This window comes from Macaca thibetana, chromosome 2 (genome assembly GCF_024542745.1).
Source record: "Macaca thibetana thibetana isolate TM-01 chromosome 2, ASM2454274v1, whole genome shotgun sequence".
Classification (NCBI taxonomy): domain Eukaryota; kingdom Metazoa; phylum Chordata; class Mammalia; order Primates; family Cercopithecidae; genus Macaca; species Macaca thibetana.
Window position 1 is genome coordinate 144,285,838 of NC_065579.1, and position 21,726 is coordinate 144,307,563.

At 44.4% G+C, this 21,726-nt stretch overlaps 1 protein-coding gene across 5 annotated transcripts in view; it reads left to right on the top strand.

The window, feature by feature from the left end:
* Positions 1–2,655: 2,655 nt before the first annotated feature.
* The window catches only part of C2H3orf20 (chromosome 2 C3orf20 homolog), a 94,535-nt gene continuing 75,464 nt past the window's right edge, over positions 2,656–21,726 (top strand). The window contains exons 1-5 of one of the 5 annotated variants that reach the window (XM_050781624.1): positions 2,656–2,951; positions 10,568–10,729; positions 10,974–11,587; positions 12,954–13,094; positions 18,858–18,977. In XM_050781624.1, coding sequence (XP_050637581.1) covers positions 11,110–11,587; positions 12,954–13,094; positions 18,858–18,977 — 739 coding nt within the window. In that variant the 5' untranslated portion in view covers positions 2,656–2,951; positions 10,568–10,729; positions 10,974–11,109. Of the gene's footprint in view, positions 2,952–4,963; positions 7,072–10,567; positions 10,730–10,973; positions 11,588–12,953; positions 13,095–18,857; positions 18,978–21,726 lie in introns of those variants that run through there. The other 4 variants (XM_050781627.1, XM_050781625.1, XM_050781628.1 and 1 more) reach the window with 4 other exon arrangements.

Below are 21,726 nucleotides of genomic sequence, written 5' to 3' on the forward strand. Positions count from 1 at the left end.
TGGGTCCCCATGTCATTAGTAACAAGGATAGGGTTGGGGGTGGGCAGGGCTCCAGAAATTCAGCGAGGTGCCTGGGCACCCACCCCATCCTCTGCCTGCCACACCTCAGAGGGTTCCTACAGCTGCAGACAAGCAGTTGAGAGTTGATGACCAGGCCCATAGGGCTCCCATAGCTGGTTCCCAGGTCAGTGAGTGCTGTGAGAATGTGGTAGCACAAGTCCTTGATGTTCCTTGAGTGGGAAGGAGACGAGTGAGTGAAGGAGACTGTCCCCTGGGGGTCCTCTGCAATGGCATTGTCTCTGTTCCCACAGTGCTGCAGTGTGAAAGGGAGTGCCCCATCCTCATTACAGATAACACTGGAGTGTGGAGGGGTCGATGACTCGTGCAGGGTCATATGGTACCTAAGAAGCAGATCTCAGACTTAAACACAATTGATGTCTGACTCCCAGACAGTCTTTTCAGTGCCCTCTGCTCTTAGTTTTGTTGCCCTAGTATCAAGCAATCTTAGACAAACATCCTGAATTCTTACAAACTTACCTCTAAACACCGAGGGTAAAGATGCCAGTCCTGTTAATGGTCAGCCTAATCATTCTGTCAGCCTAATCGGGTAATTGCTTTTTTTAATAAATACACATAAAAACCAGCTAACCCAGCTGCCTTTTTTGCAGAAATTGACAAGCTAATCTTAAAATTCACATGGAAATGCAAGGAACCCAGAATAGCCAAAACAATCTAGAGAAAAAACAGAGAGGACTCACACTTCCTGATTTCAAGACTAACCACAAAGCTACAGTAATCTACACAGTGTGGTAGTGGCATAAGAATAGACACATAGATCAGTGGAATAGAGGCGAAAGTCCAGAAATAAAACATATATCCATGGTCAACTGATTTTTGACAGTGGTGCCAGGACCATCCAGTGGGGAAAGAACAGTCTTTTCAACAAATGGTTCTGGGATAACTGAATATTCCATGCGAAAGAATGGGTTTGGACTTCTGCCTCATGCCACATACAAAAAATCAACTCACGATGAATTGAAGACCTAAATGTAAGAGCTAAAACTACAAAACCAACTGAAACAGCTTGTAGGATAAAGAGGGAGGAGAAAAAAAGAAAAATTGGAATACTAAAAAGAAAAATAGAATTATTAGACATGCTAGAATCACAGGAAAAATAGAAAAAAAGGGTAGAAAGAAAATAATGAATAGACAAAAGATGGAAAGAGGATGTATGTGTAACGCAGAGCAGAAGGACCCGAGGCTGACTGGAGTGGAAAGGAGAAGGGAGATAGGGGCAAGGCAGGCAGCAGGAAGAGTTGTAGGTATGGGAGCCAGCATCACAAAGGGTCCAGCCCAGGTGACCACATCCATGCCTGTGGCATTCGGGTGGATGACAAAGCAGTTGTGCTCGTTGGCTCATGGTAACTGTTGTCTAATAACTGTGAGTCACATTTTCTCTGGGATTTCAAAAACTAAATAAACCTATTTATAATCCTCTCTTAACAGTATAAATTTAGTTCAGTGTTTTGTGAGCCCTTTTCTGTTTCAGATCCAGTTCTTTGAGTATTGACACACCATCAGTCTTACTGTGTGACACGGGCCTGTCTTGTACCAGTGTATCCAGCAGATGGCATTAGAGTTCTTAGATGTCAGCTCCATACTCTTAAAACAGCACCCTCCAACAGAAATAAAAAATAAACCTGTGGCACATGCCTGTAATCCCAGCTACTTGGGAGGCTGAGGCAGGAGAATCGCTTGAACCTGGGAGGCGGAGGTTGCAGTGAGCCGAGATCGTGCCATTGCACTCCAGCCTGGGCAACAAGAGCGAAACTCCGTCTCAAAATTAAAAAAAAAATAAGCCCAGAGTGTCATTTTCAATTTTCTAGCAACCATATTTAAAAAGTGAAATTATTTTTAACTCACCATATCCAAAATATTCCAACATGTACTCAATATATGCAAATTATTAGTGAGATCTGAAATTTTTCACGCTAAGAATTCAGAACTCACTGTGTATCCAGTTATAGCATATCTCAATTTGGATGCTAACTTTTCATCAGGAATACTTGATCTGTATTTAGGTTTTATAAAATGTGCAGTTGAAAAACACAAATTCATATCCAAGTTGTTCCAAAGATACTTAAACATAGTAAAGTTTTTCAGTAACTGAATTGAATATCAAGTTTGAAAAAATAAAACCCAGTTCCTTAGTCATGCTAACCTCATTTCAGATGCTCAAAGGGTCCGTGCGTTTCAGATGCTCAAAGGGTCCGTGCATCTAGTGCTGCTGTCCTGGACACAGCGGCTCCAAGTGATCTGCTTTTACACGCTTCCTGGTCCGACTAGACATAATCCTCCCATTAGTAACTAAAGTATTGGCCAATACATTTCTCCCAGGCAGACATTAAACATTCACAGTACTCTGTGGCCATGTTTAACTTGGGAGCAAGTAGTGGCAAAACCTCCTATAGAAAAACATGACCACACCTCATTCGTGCCTTTGTTGAGCTAAGCAAAATGCTTTAGATCAAAAATTGCCTGGAATTACTTACTTTCATTGTAATCTCTCCTCCAGGCCTTTGTGTGTTTTGATAGAGTTCGTTTGAATTGGCTCAATAAATCATTTTGTTTGCTGCAGAATTCCCAAAGGAGAACATTCAGATCCATATACATGAGATTCCTGCTGCGTTTAGCCATACATTTACCAGACTTGTGGGGCCGTTTATTCCCTGTGAAAGCTCAAGTGCAGCCCTCAGGGAGGTTTACAGCTGACCTTGTTGTGACATGCAGATGAGGTAGTTGAGTTTAGAATTTGGAACGGGGATGGGTACTGGTCTTCACAGTTAACACAACCTGGAGTTGCCCATGCCATACTGTGTCCTTTTAAGTCAGTAAATTGAGCTAAGTCGGTTATTTGGCAAGCAGTTCGTGTAAAAAACTACATGGCTAAGGTAAGTGATGATAATTGAAAGGAATTCATTGACCCACTGAAAAGATGAGAGTAGACGAAACTACCGCAGTCATCCTGCCTGACCGCCCCGTTAGCTGGCCGGGTCAGGTGTTTTGCCCCGGTGGGCTGTGGACATTATCTTCATGTTTAAGGTGTGTGTACTGGGGGCAAGAGGCCAGGGATGGTGTGATTGGTGTAGGTCATTGTCTAGGAAAGCTAGAAAATCCAAATGTTCAAAGGAAGTAAGGTGTTGTAGTGAAAACCTGTCATCTTGGCCTATTGATGTTTTGTTATGGTGTTTCTTAATAAATCCCAGGCTGCATCTATATAGTCACTCATACATAGTAAGTGAGCATTTGTCCAGTGGTAGAAGTAGCCAGAAATATTGCATCTCTTCTGCCCTCAATTGAAACATCTTCTTTCTCCACTGTATTTCTTTTGTTTTTGTTTTTATTTTTATTTTTATTTTTTTTTCTGAGATGGAGTCTTACTCTGCTGCCCAGGCTGGAGTGCACTGGCACAATCTCAACTCACTGCAACCTCCTCTCCCCAGGTTCAAGCAATTCTCCTGCCTCAGCCTCCCAAGTAGTTGGGATTACAGGCATGTATACCACCACATCCAGCTAACTTTTGTATTTTTAGTAGAAATGGGGTTTCACCCATGCTGGCCAGGCTGATCTCGAACTCCTGACCTCAGATGATCTGCCCGCCTCGTCCTCCCAAAGTGCTGGGATTACAGGTGTGAGCCACCATGCCCGGCCCTCCACTACATTTCTAATTGCCACATTCTCCCTAACTCAAAGCTCACATGCTTGGTAACAGTTTGGCCAGGTTTTAAGCATTTTCTCTGTTGTGTACTGCATTCCTTCCCCTCCACTTACCCCCCGCTTTTTTTTTTTTTTTTTTTTTTGGTCATTATTCCCTGAGGTTGAACAGAGTGTCCACTTCCCCTCACCCCACCCCACACCACCCTCTCCACACACAGCCATAGTTCACAGTTTTTGAAAACCAAAAAATACAAGAGTGGGCCCTGTTCCCAGTGCAGGTCTCCCAGGTTGCAAGTAGTCTGGTAACTGTGCCACTGTCTTTGCTGGGAACCCAGGTTTTATTGTTTTTCCAAAAAGAATTACCTTTTCCTTAAAAGGCTTTGTATCTCTGTGTTCAACTTATGATCTGTACAGGTTTTCATGGAATGTGTAATCAGTGTATACACACCATTTGGTTCTTCTTTCTTTAACATTTCTAAAACTGAGCTTCCTTGTTATTTTTAGTTGTTGCCTAATAGTTCATCAGCTTAACGTACATCATTATTTCACTATAGGGAATGAAGTGGCTATAAGCATCTTTTAGTACGATTTAACAAACATAGGTCTTTATATAGATACCTTCCCCGACACTCCTCCCCCAGTTTTCTAACTGTCCCCTGGGGTGCCACTTTCATTAGCGGGATCACTGGGTCAAAGAGATGGTCGATTTTATGTTTCTTGATGGGTCTTGTCAGGAGACCCATCACAGTAAGGGCCCTTTGATACCACAGTGAATCTCTTTGTGAATCCACTCCAGGATGGCCACCATGAGATTCCAGTGTCACATTAAACCTTGGCTTTGCATGAAGTTAAGCTCAACCTTATGTGCAGTGGCCCCGACCCTGCTCACCCTAAGATCCACTTCTCTCTAGCCGAGCCCTTCTTTCCTTCTCTCTGCCAAGAGAATTCAAGCATCTGTCCAGAATGCTGTTTTATATGCTTAACAGTACAGAGAACAGCATCTATTCATTTTCCTAGGCCCACCTCCATTTGTTTCATGCATCTAATGAGGGCTGATTCTCAGACCTGTCCTAGCCTAAAGCCATGCCTGCTCACAAATTGCAGTCACGCGCTGACATCTGGACTCGCTGCCCTTATCAGAAGTATTTCTGATTAAAATCAGAAAGCCAGAAACTAGAGAAAATAGCAGAGAACGCCACGACCAGATAACCTGAGGAGGCTTAGTTTGATTTTTTTTTTTTTTTTTTTTTTTTTGAGACGGAGTCTCACGCTGTTGCCCAGGCTGGAGTGCAGTGGCGCGATCTCGGCTCACTGCAAGCTCCGCCTCCTGGGTTCCCGCCATTCTCCTGCCTCAGCCTCCTGAGTAGCTGGGACTACAGGCGCCCGCCACCGCGCCCGGCTAATTTTTTGTATTTTTAGTAGAGACGGGGTTTCACTGTGGTCTCGATCTCCTGACCTTGTGATCCGCCCGCCTCGGCCTCCCAAAGTGCTGGGATTACAGGCTTGAGCCACCGCGCCCGGCCATTGATTTTCTTAAGTATACAGCTGTGTATGCTTTGACCGAAAAATGTGTTCTGGATCAGTGCCCATAAAGGGGTGGCGGTATGCCATCTCTCTGCTTTTAAATCTATGCCCATTTCCCTTCAGCTGCCTTCTGATTGAGTACCCTTGATTTTCCTGAAGCTCATTCAGAGCTTCCCTTTTCCTGCTTTTGTGCCACCATGTACCCTTGGCAGTTTGCTGGGTCTGTGCCTTTTTATACCCTTCCAGGTACTCCTAGGACTAGAAATGTTTTTGTTTTTTTTTTTTTTTTAGATGGGGTTTCGTTCCCGTTGCCCAGGCTGGAGTGCAATGGCACAATCTCGACTCACTGCAACCTCTGCCTCCCGGGTTCAGGCAATTCTCCTGCCTCAGCCTCCTGAGTAGCTGAGATTACAGGTGCACACCAGCACACCCAGCTACTTTTTGTATTTTTACTGGAGACAGAGTTTCACCTGTGTTGGCCAGGCTGATCTTGAACTCTTGACCTTAGGTGGTCTGCCCACCTTGGCCTCCCAAAGTGCTGAGATTACAGGAGTGAGCCACCATGCCTGGCCTGAACATCCTTTTTGATTGTAGGCAGAAGTAAGTGTGCTGTGGGTGCAGCTCACATCCTTGGCTAACCCCTAGCAGCAGCTGTCCATCTCGCACTCACCCCCACCGTACTTCCCTCCATGCTGCCAGCAGCGGAAGGAGCACTCTACAATGCAGATGCCTCCTTTGTTTGCCAACTTCAGTAGTTTCCCATCAGCTACAAGATCAAGCTCAGGCTCCTCTCACCTGGTCCTACCCTCATCACCTCTACACTACCCTGTAGCAGCCTCCAGTTCCTTGCTGTTCCCCAAACTTGTCAGGGCTGTTTGGAGCCTTCAGCCCATACAAGAGCTGTGCCCATCACCTGGAATACAACCTTTGACCACTTCAAATAATGACCTTTTTTCTACTTAACATTTACTGATCACTCAACTCTGTGCTGTGTGTGTGCTGGCCCTTCACACACACCACCTCCCTAATCCTCACAGTCCTTGAAGGTGGGGACTAGTGTCACATGTGGTCATTGGGAACATCACACAGATCAAAGGCTGGGTTCAAGGTCACATCGCCTGAACACACATTCATGTGACGTGAGAACCTTAACTCTAGGCCTTCCAGTGACACTTCCGTCTCTGGGTTTCCATTCCGCCTTGCAGAGAGCACTCTGACTTACTGTAGCCTTCTGTGTGTGTGTCTCCCCTCTCTACTGTGAGCCCTCGAGAGGAGGGCCCATGCCTTCCCCATCCCTGTCCCAGAAGCTGACTGGAAACAGCGGAGACATGCAGCATATTGTTGACTGAAGAAGGTGCTGTGTCCATGGTCATCCCTCATATCTTTTATAAATTTCTTATACATTTTATTTCTTTGTGGGAATTGCATCTTGAAGCTTTGTTTATAGCCATCTGCGTGGGTCCCTTAGGCTATGTGGCTGACTTTAATACCACAGATATTTTTCCATTTCTGGCATGTAGCAGTGCTGGGCTGAGCATTGTAGAGATTATAAAAGAGAAGACATGGCCCCTGCCCTCCAATTGCAGAGATGATACCATATGGGACACAATTAGCCATTAAAGACAATACATTTCAGTATTTGCATGGAGTATTTGATTATATAGCCGATGCAAATTCTTGGGAATGATATACAAGGCCCTGCAAGATCTGATTCTAGACCACTTTCCAAGTTTCATCTGCTACTCTCCCACAGATCCCCCCACACCCCAGCCATACCGAGGTACATGCAGTCTTTGGAGCCCACCATGCTTCCAGTGTCATCATCTCTTGGTAGGTGCTGTTCCTTCTTCCTAGAATGCCTGTCTCTTCCTATCTGCCTGGCAACTTCTTACTCATCTTTTAGAACACCGTCTAGTGCCAATTCTTTCCTTTTTTTTTTGTTTTGTTTTCATGGCCTTTGTACATTTTTCTGTAGCGTGACCCTTATCACGTAAGTCGATTTTGTAAGTCAGCCCTGCCTGGTAGCTGCTGAGCTACTTGAGGTCAAGATCCAGGTCTCAGTGATGGAAAAATGAATGACAAAATAGAAACTGGATAAATGGAAAAGGAAGGAGTGATGATCTAACATGGCTGGGGGTCAGTCGGGAATCACTTTCAATGGCCAGAATAGAGAGCTGAATAAAGTGGCTTAAAGGCATTAGAGGTTCATTTGCATGTGGGAAAAGCTTGGAGGTGGATGGTTAAGTGCTGGCATGGGTGCCACAATGTCATCAGGAGCCCAGGTTCTGCCGCGCAACTTGGCCATTTTTAATGCGAGGTTTCCCTCTTCAGGGTAACCTTGTGGCTCAAAACGGTTGCTGGAGCTGCAGTCATCTTATCCATTTCAGGCAAGAAGGACTAGAGAGGTCAGCTCGTAAAAAAAAAAAAAAAAATGTTCTTTCCCTGAAGGCAGCCTCCTTCAAACAGATTTCTCAGGGTCCTTTACCCAGGAGCTTCATCTGTATCTCAGGTCAGGATGTAGTCACATGGTCACCTCTAGCTGAGTTTTGAAGAGATGTAAATATACGGAATAAACATAGGTTATCTCCACATTTAATTTAAAATGACACTGCTTTTTAAAACAGATTTTAGATCTGAATACACATTTCTCAGAAAAAGATATAAAATGGCCGATAAGCATATGAAAAGATGCTTAGGGAAATACAAATTAGTCATTAGGGAAATAGAAATCAGAACCACAATGAGACATAATTTCACATCTACGAAGATAGCACTGGAGTCAAAAAGACGTAATAACAAGTGCTGGCAAAGAGAAATTGAATTCTTTTTTTTTTTTTTTTGAGATGGAATCTCACTGTGTTGCCCAGGCTGGGGTGCAGTGGCAGGATCTCAGCTCACTGCAAGCTCCACCTCCCAGGTTTACGCCATTCTCCTGCCTCAGCCTCCTGAGTAGCTGGGACTACAGGCACCTGCCACCTCGCCGGGCTAGTTTTTTGTATTTTTTAGTAGAGACGGGGTTTCACCATGTTAACCAGGATGGTCTCGATCTCCTGACCTTGTGTTCCGCCCTTCTCGGCCTCCCAAAGTGCTGGGATTACAGGCTTGAGCCACCGCACCCGGCCCGAGAAATTGAATTCTTACAAAGCCACTGGTGGGACTGTGAAATGATGCAGCAGTCTGGCAGGCCCTCACAAAGTTAAATACTGACTTACCCTATGACCCAGCAATCCCACTTTTAGGTATACATATGCAAGAGAATGAAAACATACACCCACACAAAAGCTTATGTATGCATATTCATAGCACTATTCATAAAAGCCAAAAAATAAAAATAACCAAAATGCCCATTAACAAATGAGTAGATCAACAAATTGTGGTATATCCATACAGTGGACTATTATTCTGCCATTAAAAGGATTGAAGTACTGATACATGCTATATAACATGGATGAATTTCAAAAACATTACAGCAAGTGAAAGAAGACAGTCACAAAAAACCAGAGTCGATGATCCTATTCTTATGAAATGTCCAGAACAGGCAAATCCATAGAGACAGAAACTAGATGAATGGTTGCCTGAGGGTGAGGGGAAATGGAGTGACTGATGATGGGTTTTGTGTGGGGGCAATAAAATGTTCTAAAATTAGATAGTAGTGGTTGTACAACTCTGAATATACTAAAAACCATTGTACACACGTTTAAAAGGGTGGATTGTATGTGAATTCTATCTGAATAAAGCTGTTCGAAAATTCAGCTTTTATCTGTAAGATATATCTTCAAAATTAACCTCCAAAAACAAAGGAACTGGTGGCAGGAGGCAGGGGGGACAAATTTCCCAAACCAGTTGATATTTCAAGATTTATATTAGTTATCTCCTTCTTCTCATTTGAGTCCTGACTTTAAAAAAAGGAAAACTGCCCTGCACTGTCAGGGTCGGATCCCTCTGGCTGGTTGCCCAGATGACTGGAATTCTGAGTGGTTTCTTTGTCCTGTGGACTTATAATTTCAAAAACAAAGCCTCTTTTTCCCAGTCTGCAAAGCTGAGGAATGGAGATGTCAGGGGGTCAACAAATAGGCGTAGGAAGCCACTGTATCTGCAAAATAGCAGCATGCTAGAAGGGTTTGCTCTTTGGGGCTCATGTTCCTTGGAGATTTTGTTACTGATAGATGGACAGAGGCAGGTCAGAGACCATGAAAAAGTAATGTGGTGTTTGGAAAGGCCTCCGTGCCAGGAGTCTGCAGATGGTGACTCCTGACCAAGAGCTCTGATTCCTCAGAAAAACAAGAAAGATGATAGCCTTCTCACCACTGGGTTGACACACGAGTTCATGGCCCTGAGCCTATCCTGTAAACACGGAAGGTGGGCACCAGGCAGGCTGTCCTGGAATGGCGAACTTGGGGTGGCTCCGGGGGGGACAGAGTTTGAAAAGGGAAAGGGAGCATTGTCTAGTGGAAAAGAAGACATAGGTGTGTCGGCTGGAGTGGTTGTCAGGATAAGAGGTGGTCGAAGAGATGGTTGGACAGCTGCACTCACTGACAAGTGTGGTCAGAAGCCTTGGGCCAGCAGCCCTTCGTGGTAAGTGGGCTGGTTAGGGTTGTTGGAGTTGGACAACAGGAACAACTCACTAACTCTGCATCAAGGTGCTAAAGATGGCCATCAGCAAAGGGGACAGACCTCCCCACCCCTCCTCCTCTAAGTCTCCCTCGGGTTGACCTTTGCTATGTGCTCTGGATTCTTGAGTCTTTCACAAAGGCTCACACGCTCATAAAGTCCCTTGGGAATTACAAGAAACAAATCATTTTTGCGTAGCATAAGATGTGGCTAGTTTTAATTTGATATATTACTAAAGACTGCTGTCAGGTTCATTTTGATCAGAAAGATGAAACTTTCGGTATCTGGTTACAAAACTCTGCCAGTGTATTTACAGGTTTTTCTAGCCTTTTTTTTTTTTTTTTTTTTTTTTTTTTTTGCTCATTAAATTGTTCTTTATGCTTCCTCTCTTCAACCAGTGGTCTATTTTTCATATAAGTTAAGAAGGTAAAAATAAAACACAATGTAGAAATATGTCAGGGTAAACACTACTGTAGTATTAAAGTGGAAAAGTATTTATTATAGTCCATTGATTTTCAGGCACGTATTTTCCAACTTGAACATCTCTGAAATTGTGGTATGTCTTACAGTCAATGGCAGGTTACATTCATTTTTTTCTTATAAGATGGTGCATCCTTTGATCATGAATGTCTTGGATTTGATGAAATCTGGCAAATTATATTAGTGATTGAGCTTAGAAAATGCATTGTTCTCATTCTTTCCTGTCTGCCCTCAGATGTACGTGTTGGATAATTCCAAGCCTAACTTGGCATTGCAACCAGGAGCTTCTGCATCCCTCGCTTCCAAAGAGAACCAGTGAAACATCTTTTTGTTCTTGCAGGTTCTTATTGATTGACCACAAGCAGATCTTCCACCCTCGGATCTCTAACTACAAAAGGTGCAATGGGACCTTTCTCTCTTCCCCAGCCTTTCCATTCCTCCAGCCCCCCAGGATCCTATACCCAGTTTGTGTGACTGTCCTTGAAGCTTTCCTGGAACCATACTTATCACCAGACCCTTCCCAAAGTGACTCATTAACATTGGTCTCTCTGATGGTGTCTCTGGGTAGGTAAGGGAGGGGGACATCCTCTTGCCCTACTATGGGGAGAGTGACTAACTCTTTTCTTGTCCTTTCCGGATAGGAACCACTGGCTCAATGACCTGTAAGGGTCATTTCAGCACATCCATTCTGTCCATCTCCAAGCCTTCACCATAGGGAAGAACTTTTGCTCTCAGTCACCTCTCAGAGAGCTCTCTTTATAGCTGAAGGTCCCTCTCATGAGTTACATCAAGAGTAACCTAGAATTATACCAGCAGTACACAGCCATGGCCCCCAAGCTACTGGCCCGCATCTCCAAACTCCTCATGATCTGCCAGAATGCAGGCATTTCTATACCAAAGGGCATCAGAAACATCTTTGAGTTCACTTGGGAAGAGCTCATCAGTGACCCTTCAGTGCCTACCCCGTCCGACATCTTGGGCCTGGAGGTCAGCTTTGGAGCCCCCCTGGTGGTGCTCATGGAACCCACCTTTGTGCAGGTCCCCACACTGAAGAAGCCACTACCTCCACCACCACCAGCACCACCATATCCAGTGCTGCTGGCAACCACTGCCAAGCGCTCCACCCTCACTCCCACCATGGCCCGTCAGGCGCGCGCCCAGCAGGAGACCCTGAACAGGTTTCAGCAGCAGTCCATCCACCTGCTGACGGAGCTCCTCAAACTGAAGATGAAGGCCATGGTGGAGTCTATGTCGGGTAAGCCCCAGATGTTTGTGTATGTGCCCACCACACCCACTACAGACAGGCATCTCAGAGGCACATGCCGGGAACAGGTGGCAACCGTGGGTATGCTGTAGGAATTGGATGCCTTCCCTCTGCAGCTCCTGGAATCATCCTCTCACTCCTCCCTGTTCTCCCATTTTTCCTGCCATTGCCCCACCTTTGCAGAGTCCAGATTTGAAGGTTAGCAATAGGAATGGTGTGAGGTCAGAGGCACTGAGGAGTAGTATTTGTGAGAATGATGCTGAGGTGGGGAGACAGCACCCATGTCTGGGTGGCATGTGAAGTTTTTTTTTTTTTTTTTTTTTTTTTTTTTTTTTTTGAGACAGAGTCTCGCTCTGTCCCCCAGGCTGGAGCATAGTGGCCGGATCTCAGCTCACTGCAAACTCCGCCTCCCAGGTTTACGCCATTCTCCTGCCTCAGCCTCTCGAGTAGCTGGGACTACAGGCGCCTGCCACCTTGCCCGGCTAGTTTTTTGTATTTTTTTTTTTAGTAGAGACGGGGTTTCACCGTGTTAGCCAGGATGGTCTCGATCTCCTGACCTCGTGATCCACCCGTCTCGGCCTCCCAAAGTGCTAGGATTACAGGCTTGAGCCACCGCGCCCGGCCAGCATGTGAAGTTTTCAAATCAGGAGGGCGGATTGGGAAGTAGCCAGGCAGAGCCCAGTAGAGCCAGAATGAGGGGGAGTCATAAGAATCAGGGTCCCAGGCCAGGCGTGGTGGCTCACCTCTGTAATCTCAGCACTTTGGGAACCCGAGGCAGGAGGATCACAAGGTCAGGAGTTCGAGACCAGCCCAGCCAATATAGTGAAACCCTGACTCTACTAAAAATACAAAAATTAGCTAGGCGTGGTGGTGCACACCTGTAATCCCAGCTACTCGGGAGGCCGAGGCAGGAGAATTGCTTAAACCCGGGAGGCCGAGGTTGCAGTGAGCCGGGATCATGCCACTGCACTCCAGCCTGGGCAATAGAGTGAGACTCCATTTCAAAAAAAAAGAACCAGGGTCCTTCCAAAGTGAGGGTGCCATCCCAGGATCAAGGCCGGGACCTAGAGCAGCACCAGTGATCAAGACTTCTGGATGCTGCGTCATTTCAGAAACCAATAGCATCGGTACCCAGGCCTATGGGTAGGAAGAGAGACAGGCAGAGGGAGGAGAGCAAAGCAACACCTGAAAGGTCCTGAGAGCTTGAGAGCCTTTCGCAGTAGCCCCCTCACCCCTGCATACCCTAGGAATAGTGCTCTACTTTACCCTTCTTTCCTGGGCCATTTACAGAGGTCCCTTACTGGAAGCATTAGCCCCGTGCTAGGAGGGACATGTGTTGTTTCTCTCATTGCTTTAGTGGGTGCCAACCCCTTGGACATCACCAGGCGCTTTGTGGAGGCCAGCCAGCTCCTCCACCTCAATGCCAAGGAGATGGCCTTCAACTGCCTGATCGGCACAGCTGGGAGAAGTGGCTACAGCAGCGGACAGTTGTGGAAAGGTGGGTACTTGAGCTTCAACCTTTAGGTGGGAAGTGCAAACAATATCAGCAGGAATGCAATGGAAAGGCAAAACCCCCAGTTTGAAGGTTTGACATTTCTAAGAATTGAGGTGGATGTGGAGCAACAGGTTTCAAATGCTACGGGTGAGTGGATGAATTGGTGCAATTCCCGTGGAGAGTGGTTTGGTGGTATCTGCTGAGTGGGCGATGGCTACACCTCACAACCCAGCAGCTCCTCTTAGAGGTTGTTCCCTAGAGCTGTGCTCTCAAGCTATGTGCAGTGAAAGACTTATGTTTAAAATGTCCAATCTGTTGTGGACCGACCCTTTTAAACACACGATAAATGTCACAGCAGTGTCAAGTTGCTGCACAGGCCTCTCAGTGCTCACCTTCAGTTTTTGTGCTCGCCTGGTCATGGCCTGTATGGGTCAGTGGCAGTCCACAGGCTGCACTTGAGTCATACAGCCCGAGGGAAGCTCACACACATATTCAAGAAGTCATACAAGAATGTTTATTGCAGGCAGGCATGGTGGCTTATGCCTGTAATCCCAGCACTTTGGGAGGCCAAGGCAGTAGGATCCCTTGACTCCAGGAGTTCAAGACCAGCTTGGGCAACATAGTGAGACTCTGTCTTTAAATTAAAAATAAAAAAAGAAATGTTTATTGCAGAATTCTTTGGAATGGCAAAAATTAATCCAAGTGTTTATGAACAAGAGAAAAATATATAAATTAAGGTCCATTTAGACAGTGGGACATAATGAATCATGAAAATGAGTGAGGCACTAAAGCATAGATATTCACAGAGAGAAATCTCCAATGATAGTATTAAGGAAAAAAAGAGGAAGCTATGGGATGATATTATTTTTCAAAGTTTAAAAGCATGTAAAGTAGTAATATATCATAGGTATATTACACAAAGCACAAGTATAAAAACATGAAGGGGGAAATTTGAGGAAGTGATCTCTGGGGAGAGAGAAGGGGAACAGGATCTGGAAGATAGCAAGCAATTGAGTCTGTAATGTTCTTTTTGTTGCTTTTTTCTCACCCAGTGAACTCTGTCTCTCTGTCTCTCTCTTTCTCTGTGCGTGTGTGTGTGTGTGCGTGTGTGTGTGCGTGCGTGCGTGCGTGCGTGTGTGCGTGCGTGTGTGCGTGCGCGTGTGTGTGTGCGTGTGTGTGTGTGCGTGTGTGTGTGTGTGTGCGTGTGTGTGTGTGTGCGTGTGTGTGTGTGCGTGTGTGTGTGTGCGTGTGTGTGTGTGTTGAGAACACAAAATCTACTTCCCAAGCAAATTTTGAGTGTGCAATACAGTGATATTAACTGCAGTCACCATGCTGTATATTAGTTCTCCAGAACTCATTCCTCTTATAAGTGAAAGTTGGTACCCTTTGACTAATATCTTCCCACTCCCTGGCTGCCACCCTCCAGTCCTGTGAACCACCATTCACTCTCTGCTTCTATGAGTTTGAGTTTGACTTTATTAGATTCCTCATATACGTGAGATCATACAGGATTTGTCTTTTTTTTTTTTTTCGGCTTTTCTTTTTTTCATTCAGCATATAATATATTCTAGGTTCACTCATGTTGTAGCAAATGGCAGGATTAACTTTTTTTTTTTTTTTTTTTTTTTTGAGACGGAGTCTTGCTCTGTCGCCAGGCTGGAGTGCAGTGGCACGATCTTGGCTCACTGCAACCTCTACCTCCCAGGTTCAAGCGATTCTCCCGCCTCAGCCTCCTGAGTAGCTGGGACTACAGGCATGCGCCACCACACCCAGCTAATTTTTGTATTTTTAGTAGAGACAGGGTTTCACCATGTTGGCCAGGATGGTCTCGATCTCTTGACCTCATGATCTGTCTGCCTTGGCCTCCCAAAGTGCTGGGATTACAGGCATGAGCCACCATGCCCAGCCCAGGATTTCCTTTTTTAATAGCTGAATCCTAATCGTGTGTGTGTGTGTGTGTGTGTGTGTCTGTGTGTGTGTCTGTGTGTCTGTGTGTGTGACATTTTCTTTATCCATTTATCCTTTGATGGACACTTAGGTGGTTTCCATATCTTGGCTATTGTGAATAATACTGTAATGAGTATAGGAGTGCAGATATCTCTTTGAAATACTGATTTCTTTTATTTGGATAAATACCCAGAAGTGAATTGCTGGATCATATGGTAGTTCCATTTTTAAATTTCGGAGGAACTCCATACTGTTTTCCATGACAGCAGCACCAATCTCCATTCCCACCAGCTGCGTACAAGGGTTTCCTTTTCTCCACACTCTTGCCAGCACTTGTTAGTTTTTGTCATTTTGGTCATAGCCATTCTAAAAGATGTAACGTGGTATCTCATTGTGGTCTTGATTGGCATTTTTCTGATGATTACTGACATTGAGCGATTTTTTCATATAACTATTGGCCATTTGTGTCTCTTCTTTTGAGAAATGTCTATTTGGGTCCCTAATGCATTTTTAAATGAAGTTATTTGGTTTTTGCTCTGCAATGTTTTATGTCTTAAGCTTGGTGAATACACAGGTGTTCATTTTGAATGCCTAAAAGTACTCACTGATGTGAGGTTTTATAGGAAGCATAAAAAAATTCTATCTCCCAACAATTTGCCCTTACCTGTAGAGTCAGTCCCCATTTAGCCTCTCTCCCTGTCCACTGAGTCAGTGTCTTTGTCAGGCTCCCTTGATGGTCAGAGATTAAACATCTGGTAATACACACATACAGTGCAAATAAATTACATAGAAAAATTGCAGATCTTGGGGAAAAAAAGGTAAGATTTCATGAAGTCAATGAAAGTGATGCTGGAGAGCTGCAGAATGCCCCTCCAATGCCCCTGATGCCTGATGGGGCGAAGCAGCACTAGCCGCCTGCCACAGAAGGGAAAACTGAATACAGGACCATGACTCCATGGAGAAAAAATAAAAAGCAGTAAAGATCTTCAATAATTTTGCAAAAGGAAAAGATGAAGGGCCTTATGTTTTATTGCCGTGATACAATCATTCAGGAAGAAAGAAACCCTACTGCCTCAAAACACCCAGCAGTCATTTTTACTTGCTTTGTAAGACTTAATGTGTTCTTAGAGTACCAACTAATTTTTTAAAATACAAGATCAAATGTTATTTTGATAAATTTTGGCTTCCTTTTCTAATACAAAGTTGTGATAAAACACTCTTCCCCCCAGTGTTTACCATGAAATGAAGATCTCTGTTTTAGGGGAAGTTACACTGTGCCTGTTTTGTTTAGAATCAGCTAGACTCTGAGGCCACAGGTCCTCTAGTTGTGCTGTAATTATTTGTGCAGGTGGTGATCACCAGACAGAGCTCTGCACCTTGCATTCTGTTTTGGGGCTTAGAGATCTCCCTCATTTGGGGGCACAGCTGCTAAGTAGTCTGTTGCATGTGCATGAGAGCCCCGTGACAGATGTCAAGGTAGCTCCAGCCCAACCCTTGGGCCTCATATCTGCCTGAGCCACTCCTAACTAAATATCATGTCTCCTCACCTTTAAAAGGAAAATGGTCCTCACCACTAACCTCCTTCTCATAAAGTGTTTCAGCATTCTTTCAGGATGAGGGAGGCGCAGTGGCTTCTGGCATCCCATGTGGGTTGTGATTCATCTAATGGAGAAGAATGGGAAGTGAGTTAAGCTGAGCTGGCGGGGGCAGGGGGCCTTTTGGGTGATCTCTGCATCTTGCTGTCCTGCTGCAGCAGCCGATTGCTGAGAGTGCCCCTCTCCATCACACTCCCTAGCAAGCCTTCCTGTCTTGTTGGCACTTGCTGATGCAGATGCTCCTCTCTTTAAATAAGCCTAGAGTTTAAAGACAAAAATCTAAGTAGCAAAACAAAAACAGAGTGATCCATTTCTTTTGGAAAAACACTCATTCATCCTAAAAGGACTTTACTTAGATAGTGCTCCTGGGGCATAAAAAAGAAGACTCAAACTCTGGTGATTTTTTTTGCATGAATTATGTTTTTTTGGGACCATCCTCTTATGTGAGGTAGACAAAAGCTGGTTAAAAGTTAAAAGAGTTAACAACTTTTAAAGTTGTTATCAGGCCAAGTGTGGTGGCTCACGACTGTAATCCCAGCATTTTGGGAGGCTGAGGCAGGAGGATTGCTTGAGGCCAGGAGGTCAAAACCAGCCAGGCCAACATGGTGAAACCCTGTCTCTACTAAAAATATATTTAAAAATTAGCCAGCCATGGTGGCACACATCTGTAGTCCCAGCTACTCGGGAGGCTGAGGCAGGAGAATCGCTTGAACCTGGGAAGCAGAGGTTGCAGTGAGCTGAGATTGTGCCACTGCACTCCAGCCTGGATGACAGAGTGAGACTGTCAAAAAAAAAAAAAAAAAAAAAAGCTGTATCTGTGTATCTGGAATATCTCCTGTGCTAAGTAGTCTTCCCTCCTGTCCTGATACCTACTAGCCCTGGCTTGTCACTGAAGAAAACCAGACTGCTCCTTTATTTTTAGTTGACGACAATATTATTAATAAAAATGCAAAAAAGAGGAAACAATCCTGCCATCTTTATATAAGAGCTACGTTTCACCTTGGCAGTTTCCTCTGTGGTTCCTGTGCTCATGTATGTATATATATATTTTAGGGTATTGCAGTTTTTCTGTTTCTTAGTTTCTTTTACTTAACAGAGTACAACTGTTTTCCAACATGGCTGTATACTTTAAATAATTGTCAGTTTGAGTGGGCATAGACTCCTTGTAATGTTCATGTTCCACATTTACCTAAATGTTTAGGTTTCCAGGCTTTTTGTTATTTGTATAATATGCACTTTATGCACGTGGCTTCTTATTTCTGTTGTATTTGGTTAACTTCCCAGGGGAGGGATTATTAAAGCAGAGGTCTCAGTATATACATAGCTCTTCTTCTGAAATCACACTTAATTTGGATTCTCTCTATACCAACAGGGTTGATGGGTTTTATTCCTTCTTTACCATTACTGGCCATTGTTAGTTCTTTTCATTTCTACCAAGTTAGAAGGTCCTGAAAGTTGTTTTAATTTCAGCTTCTGGATCACTCGCAGAGGTGATTACTTTTGTGTTTTATCATCCATTGTGGAATCTTTGTAGTCTTTGTCTGCTTAGGAGGTCCAGTTTGCCATTTTCTTTTTGAATTTGAGTGAGCTGTGGTGAGTGAATCACCTAACATTTTCTAACAATGGTTTCATGCCTAACCAGTGAAATGACTATATTTGGGGGAAGAATAAACAAATGATTTGGTGAGGTTTGTGTAAGAATGAGCAAGATTTTCCACTAGCCATAAGGGTGCTACATTTTAATTCTTAAGTGGTCAGACATCAAATGATTCTACACAAGATGGTGTGATTCTGCAAGAGACTGATATATTATTGAAGAAGCATCTGATTTCTGTGGCTTAGGTAAGGGGGAATAGATGATTCTTAATTTCCTTCTTACTGGCCCAAGGCTTATCCTCTCAACCTGGTGTAGCACCGATATCTGCCTTTGCCCTTGGAGTAATATCACCTTTTGTGCTTGCTTGCTGTTCCTTGTTCCGGTCCGCATCTTGAGGGTTGGGGAGGAGAGGCACTAGCAGAGGGGAACTATAAAGATTTCCCCTAATTGCTCTGCCGGTGCATTGCAAAATCTCCTTCTTCCAAGATCTAGGTGTTTTGTAACAATGCGTCACTTTACAGTATCTGACCCACCATACTACTAGAATAAGAAATCCATGTTACATTTTTGGCTAATAAAATTAAAAGTAAACAGTTTAAAGAAGAATCTCTCTCTCTCCCACTCCAGAGTCCCTCGCAAACATATCCGCCATTGGGGTGAACTCGCCTTACCAGCTGATCTACCACTCTTCCACAGCCTGTCTGAGCTTTTCCCTCTCTACTGGAAAAGAAGCCAAGAAGAAAATAGGTAACAATGGTTGCTAGCAAGACCTCATAGCCTACCATTCATTGGTGGTGGCAGTGGGGTGGGGGATAGGTTTCTGTCTACCCTGTGTAGGTTGGTGGGATGGTTTGATTTGGTCTTCTGATTGGAAGGATACATAGTGGCTCCACCTGGAGATCCAGCAGCTGTCCACACAGATTTACTCATGGAAAGGTTGTCACAGCCAGCCCTATCACTGCATAGCATGGGCTCATCATTTCAGTTTGCTCGTGCCCTGCTTTCCCAGTGATGTGGTGTCCCTCCCCTGGGACAACATCCCACCAAACCCATCTCTTCCACCCCCTACAGTATCCCAAACTCACGCCTCTGCTCAGACAGCTCTGTCCAGTCACGCAGCAAGTGAGGGAACTAGTATCTGAAGAGAGGCATTTGGATATCAAACCTGGTAGACCTCAGTTGCACATCCCAAACTGGGCAAGTTTGTGTGGGCAGGAAACAAAGACATAGAAGATACTCCTATTCTACTGAGGAAGACACACACAGGAGAGGCTTCAGGAAGAGAACAGGTGGCAGATGAAGACAAGCAGTCTAACAACACCTGCTCAAGAAGAAGCTCAGAGGAGAGACAGGCTGGGGCTGCAGAGAGCAGGGAAAAGCCTGGCAGAACTCCCAAGTCCACCCTGCTAGCCATGACAGATGGGTTGTGGGGACAGGGTAGGTAGGAGAGGACCACGTTCCTGAAGGTGGTGAGAGGGGGTGGATGGTAGGCAGGAATGCTCAAGCTGTCCAGTTGATTCCCACTGACACTGGAGGTAAGGCTGGAAGCCAAGGAGCTTGGATTTCCTCTATGCCCCCACCCCTGGCTGGCTGTGTGACCCACCTTCCTCAGCCCTCACCTCCATGTCGGTAAAAGGAAGATGGTCATCATGGGCGTGCCTTGTATTTCATCACTCACCATATCAAGCTGATCCTATACTCTTTCCATTAATGAACAAATGGTTATTGAACACTTGCTAACTGTCAGTCTCTGTACCAAATGCTAGGGATACAGATGTGGACTTGTAAGACAGAAAATGCCTTGCTTAAAGGAGCTGACCTCCTCAGCTTCCGGGCACGGAGTAGCTTCGGCGGCTGCCACACCTTCCTGACTGCTTTACCTGTGTTGATATGTGCTTCATCTCATTGTGGTACAATAACCCACAGCACCATTGCCAGCACCCCACTGCATATGCGCCTGGCTTGGTACTCCATTACCATGTGCCCTCCTGAGCTGGCCCTAGATCTGGCCCTGTGATCCCACAGTCAGTTTGAGGGAAAAGGAAGTACCCTCAAGACACCTGGTGATTTAATGACTTTTTCTGCTTAATGAACCTGAGGGTGATGTCTTGAGCAAGGTTGTTTCAAAGCAAAAGTTAAATACAGAAGTCCTCCTTATCCAGGGTTTCCCCTTTCTGTGGTTTCAGTTACCCATGGTCAACCACAGTCCAAAAATATTAAGATATTTTGAGGCAGAGAGAGAGAGGGACCACATTCACATAACTCTTTTTAATTTTAAATTTTTGTGGGTATAGTTGGTATATATATTTATGGGTTATGTGAGATATTTTGATACAGGCACGCAGTAATCACATCAAGCTAAATGGGGTGTCCATCACCTTATGCATTTATCCTTGGTGTTACAAACAATTCAATTGTGCTCTTTTAGTTATTTAAAAATATATAATTAAATTATGTTTGACTATAATCATCCTGAATGCTATCAACTACTAGGTCTTATTCATTCTTACTTTTTTTTTGTATCCATTAGCCCTTCCCACTCCACACTACCCTTCCCAGCCTCTGGTAACTATCTGCTCTCTATCTCCATGAGTTTAATTGTTTTAATTTTTAGCTCTGATAAAGTAGAACATACGAAGTTTGCCTTTCTGTGCCTGGCTTATTTCACTTAACATAATGATCTCCAGTTTCATTCATGTTGTTGCAAATGACAGGATCTCATTCTCTTTTTATGGCTGACTAGTACTCCATTATATGTAGGTACCACACTTCTTCATCCATTTATCTGTTGTTGATTGATACTTAGATTGCTTCCAAATCTTGGCTATTATGAAAGGTGCTGCCCTAAACATGGGAGTGCAGATATCTCTTTATTATACTGATTTCTGTCCTTTCAGGTATATACTTAGGAGTGGAATTACTGGATTGTATAGTAGCTCTATCTTTATTTTTTTGAGGAACCCCCAAACTGTGGTTGTGCTAATTGACATTCCCACCAACAGTTATGAGGGTTTCTTTTTCTCCACATCTTCACCAGCATTTGTTGTTGCCTGTCTTTTGGACAAAAGCCGTTTTAACTGGGTGAGATGATATCACCTTGTAGTTTTAATTTGCATTTCTCTATCAGTGATGTTGGGCACCTTTTCATACACTTATTTGCCATTTATATGTCTTTTTTTGAGAAGAATGAGTTTGAAAGCTCATTCAATCAGATTATTAGATTTTTTTTTTTCCTATTGAGTTGTTTGAGCTCCTTATGTATTCTGGTCATTAATCCTTTATCGAATGGGTAGTTTGCAAATATTTTCTCCCAGTCTGTGGTTTGTCTCTTCACTTTGTTGATTGTTTCCTTTGCTGTGCAGAAGCTTTTTAACTTGATGTGATCTGATTTGTCCATTTTTGTTTTGGTTGCCTGTGCTTGTGGGGTATTACTCAAGAAATCTTTGCCCACTCCACTGTCCTGGAGAGTTTCCCCTAATGTTTTCTATTAGTAGTT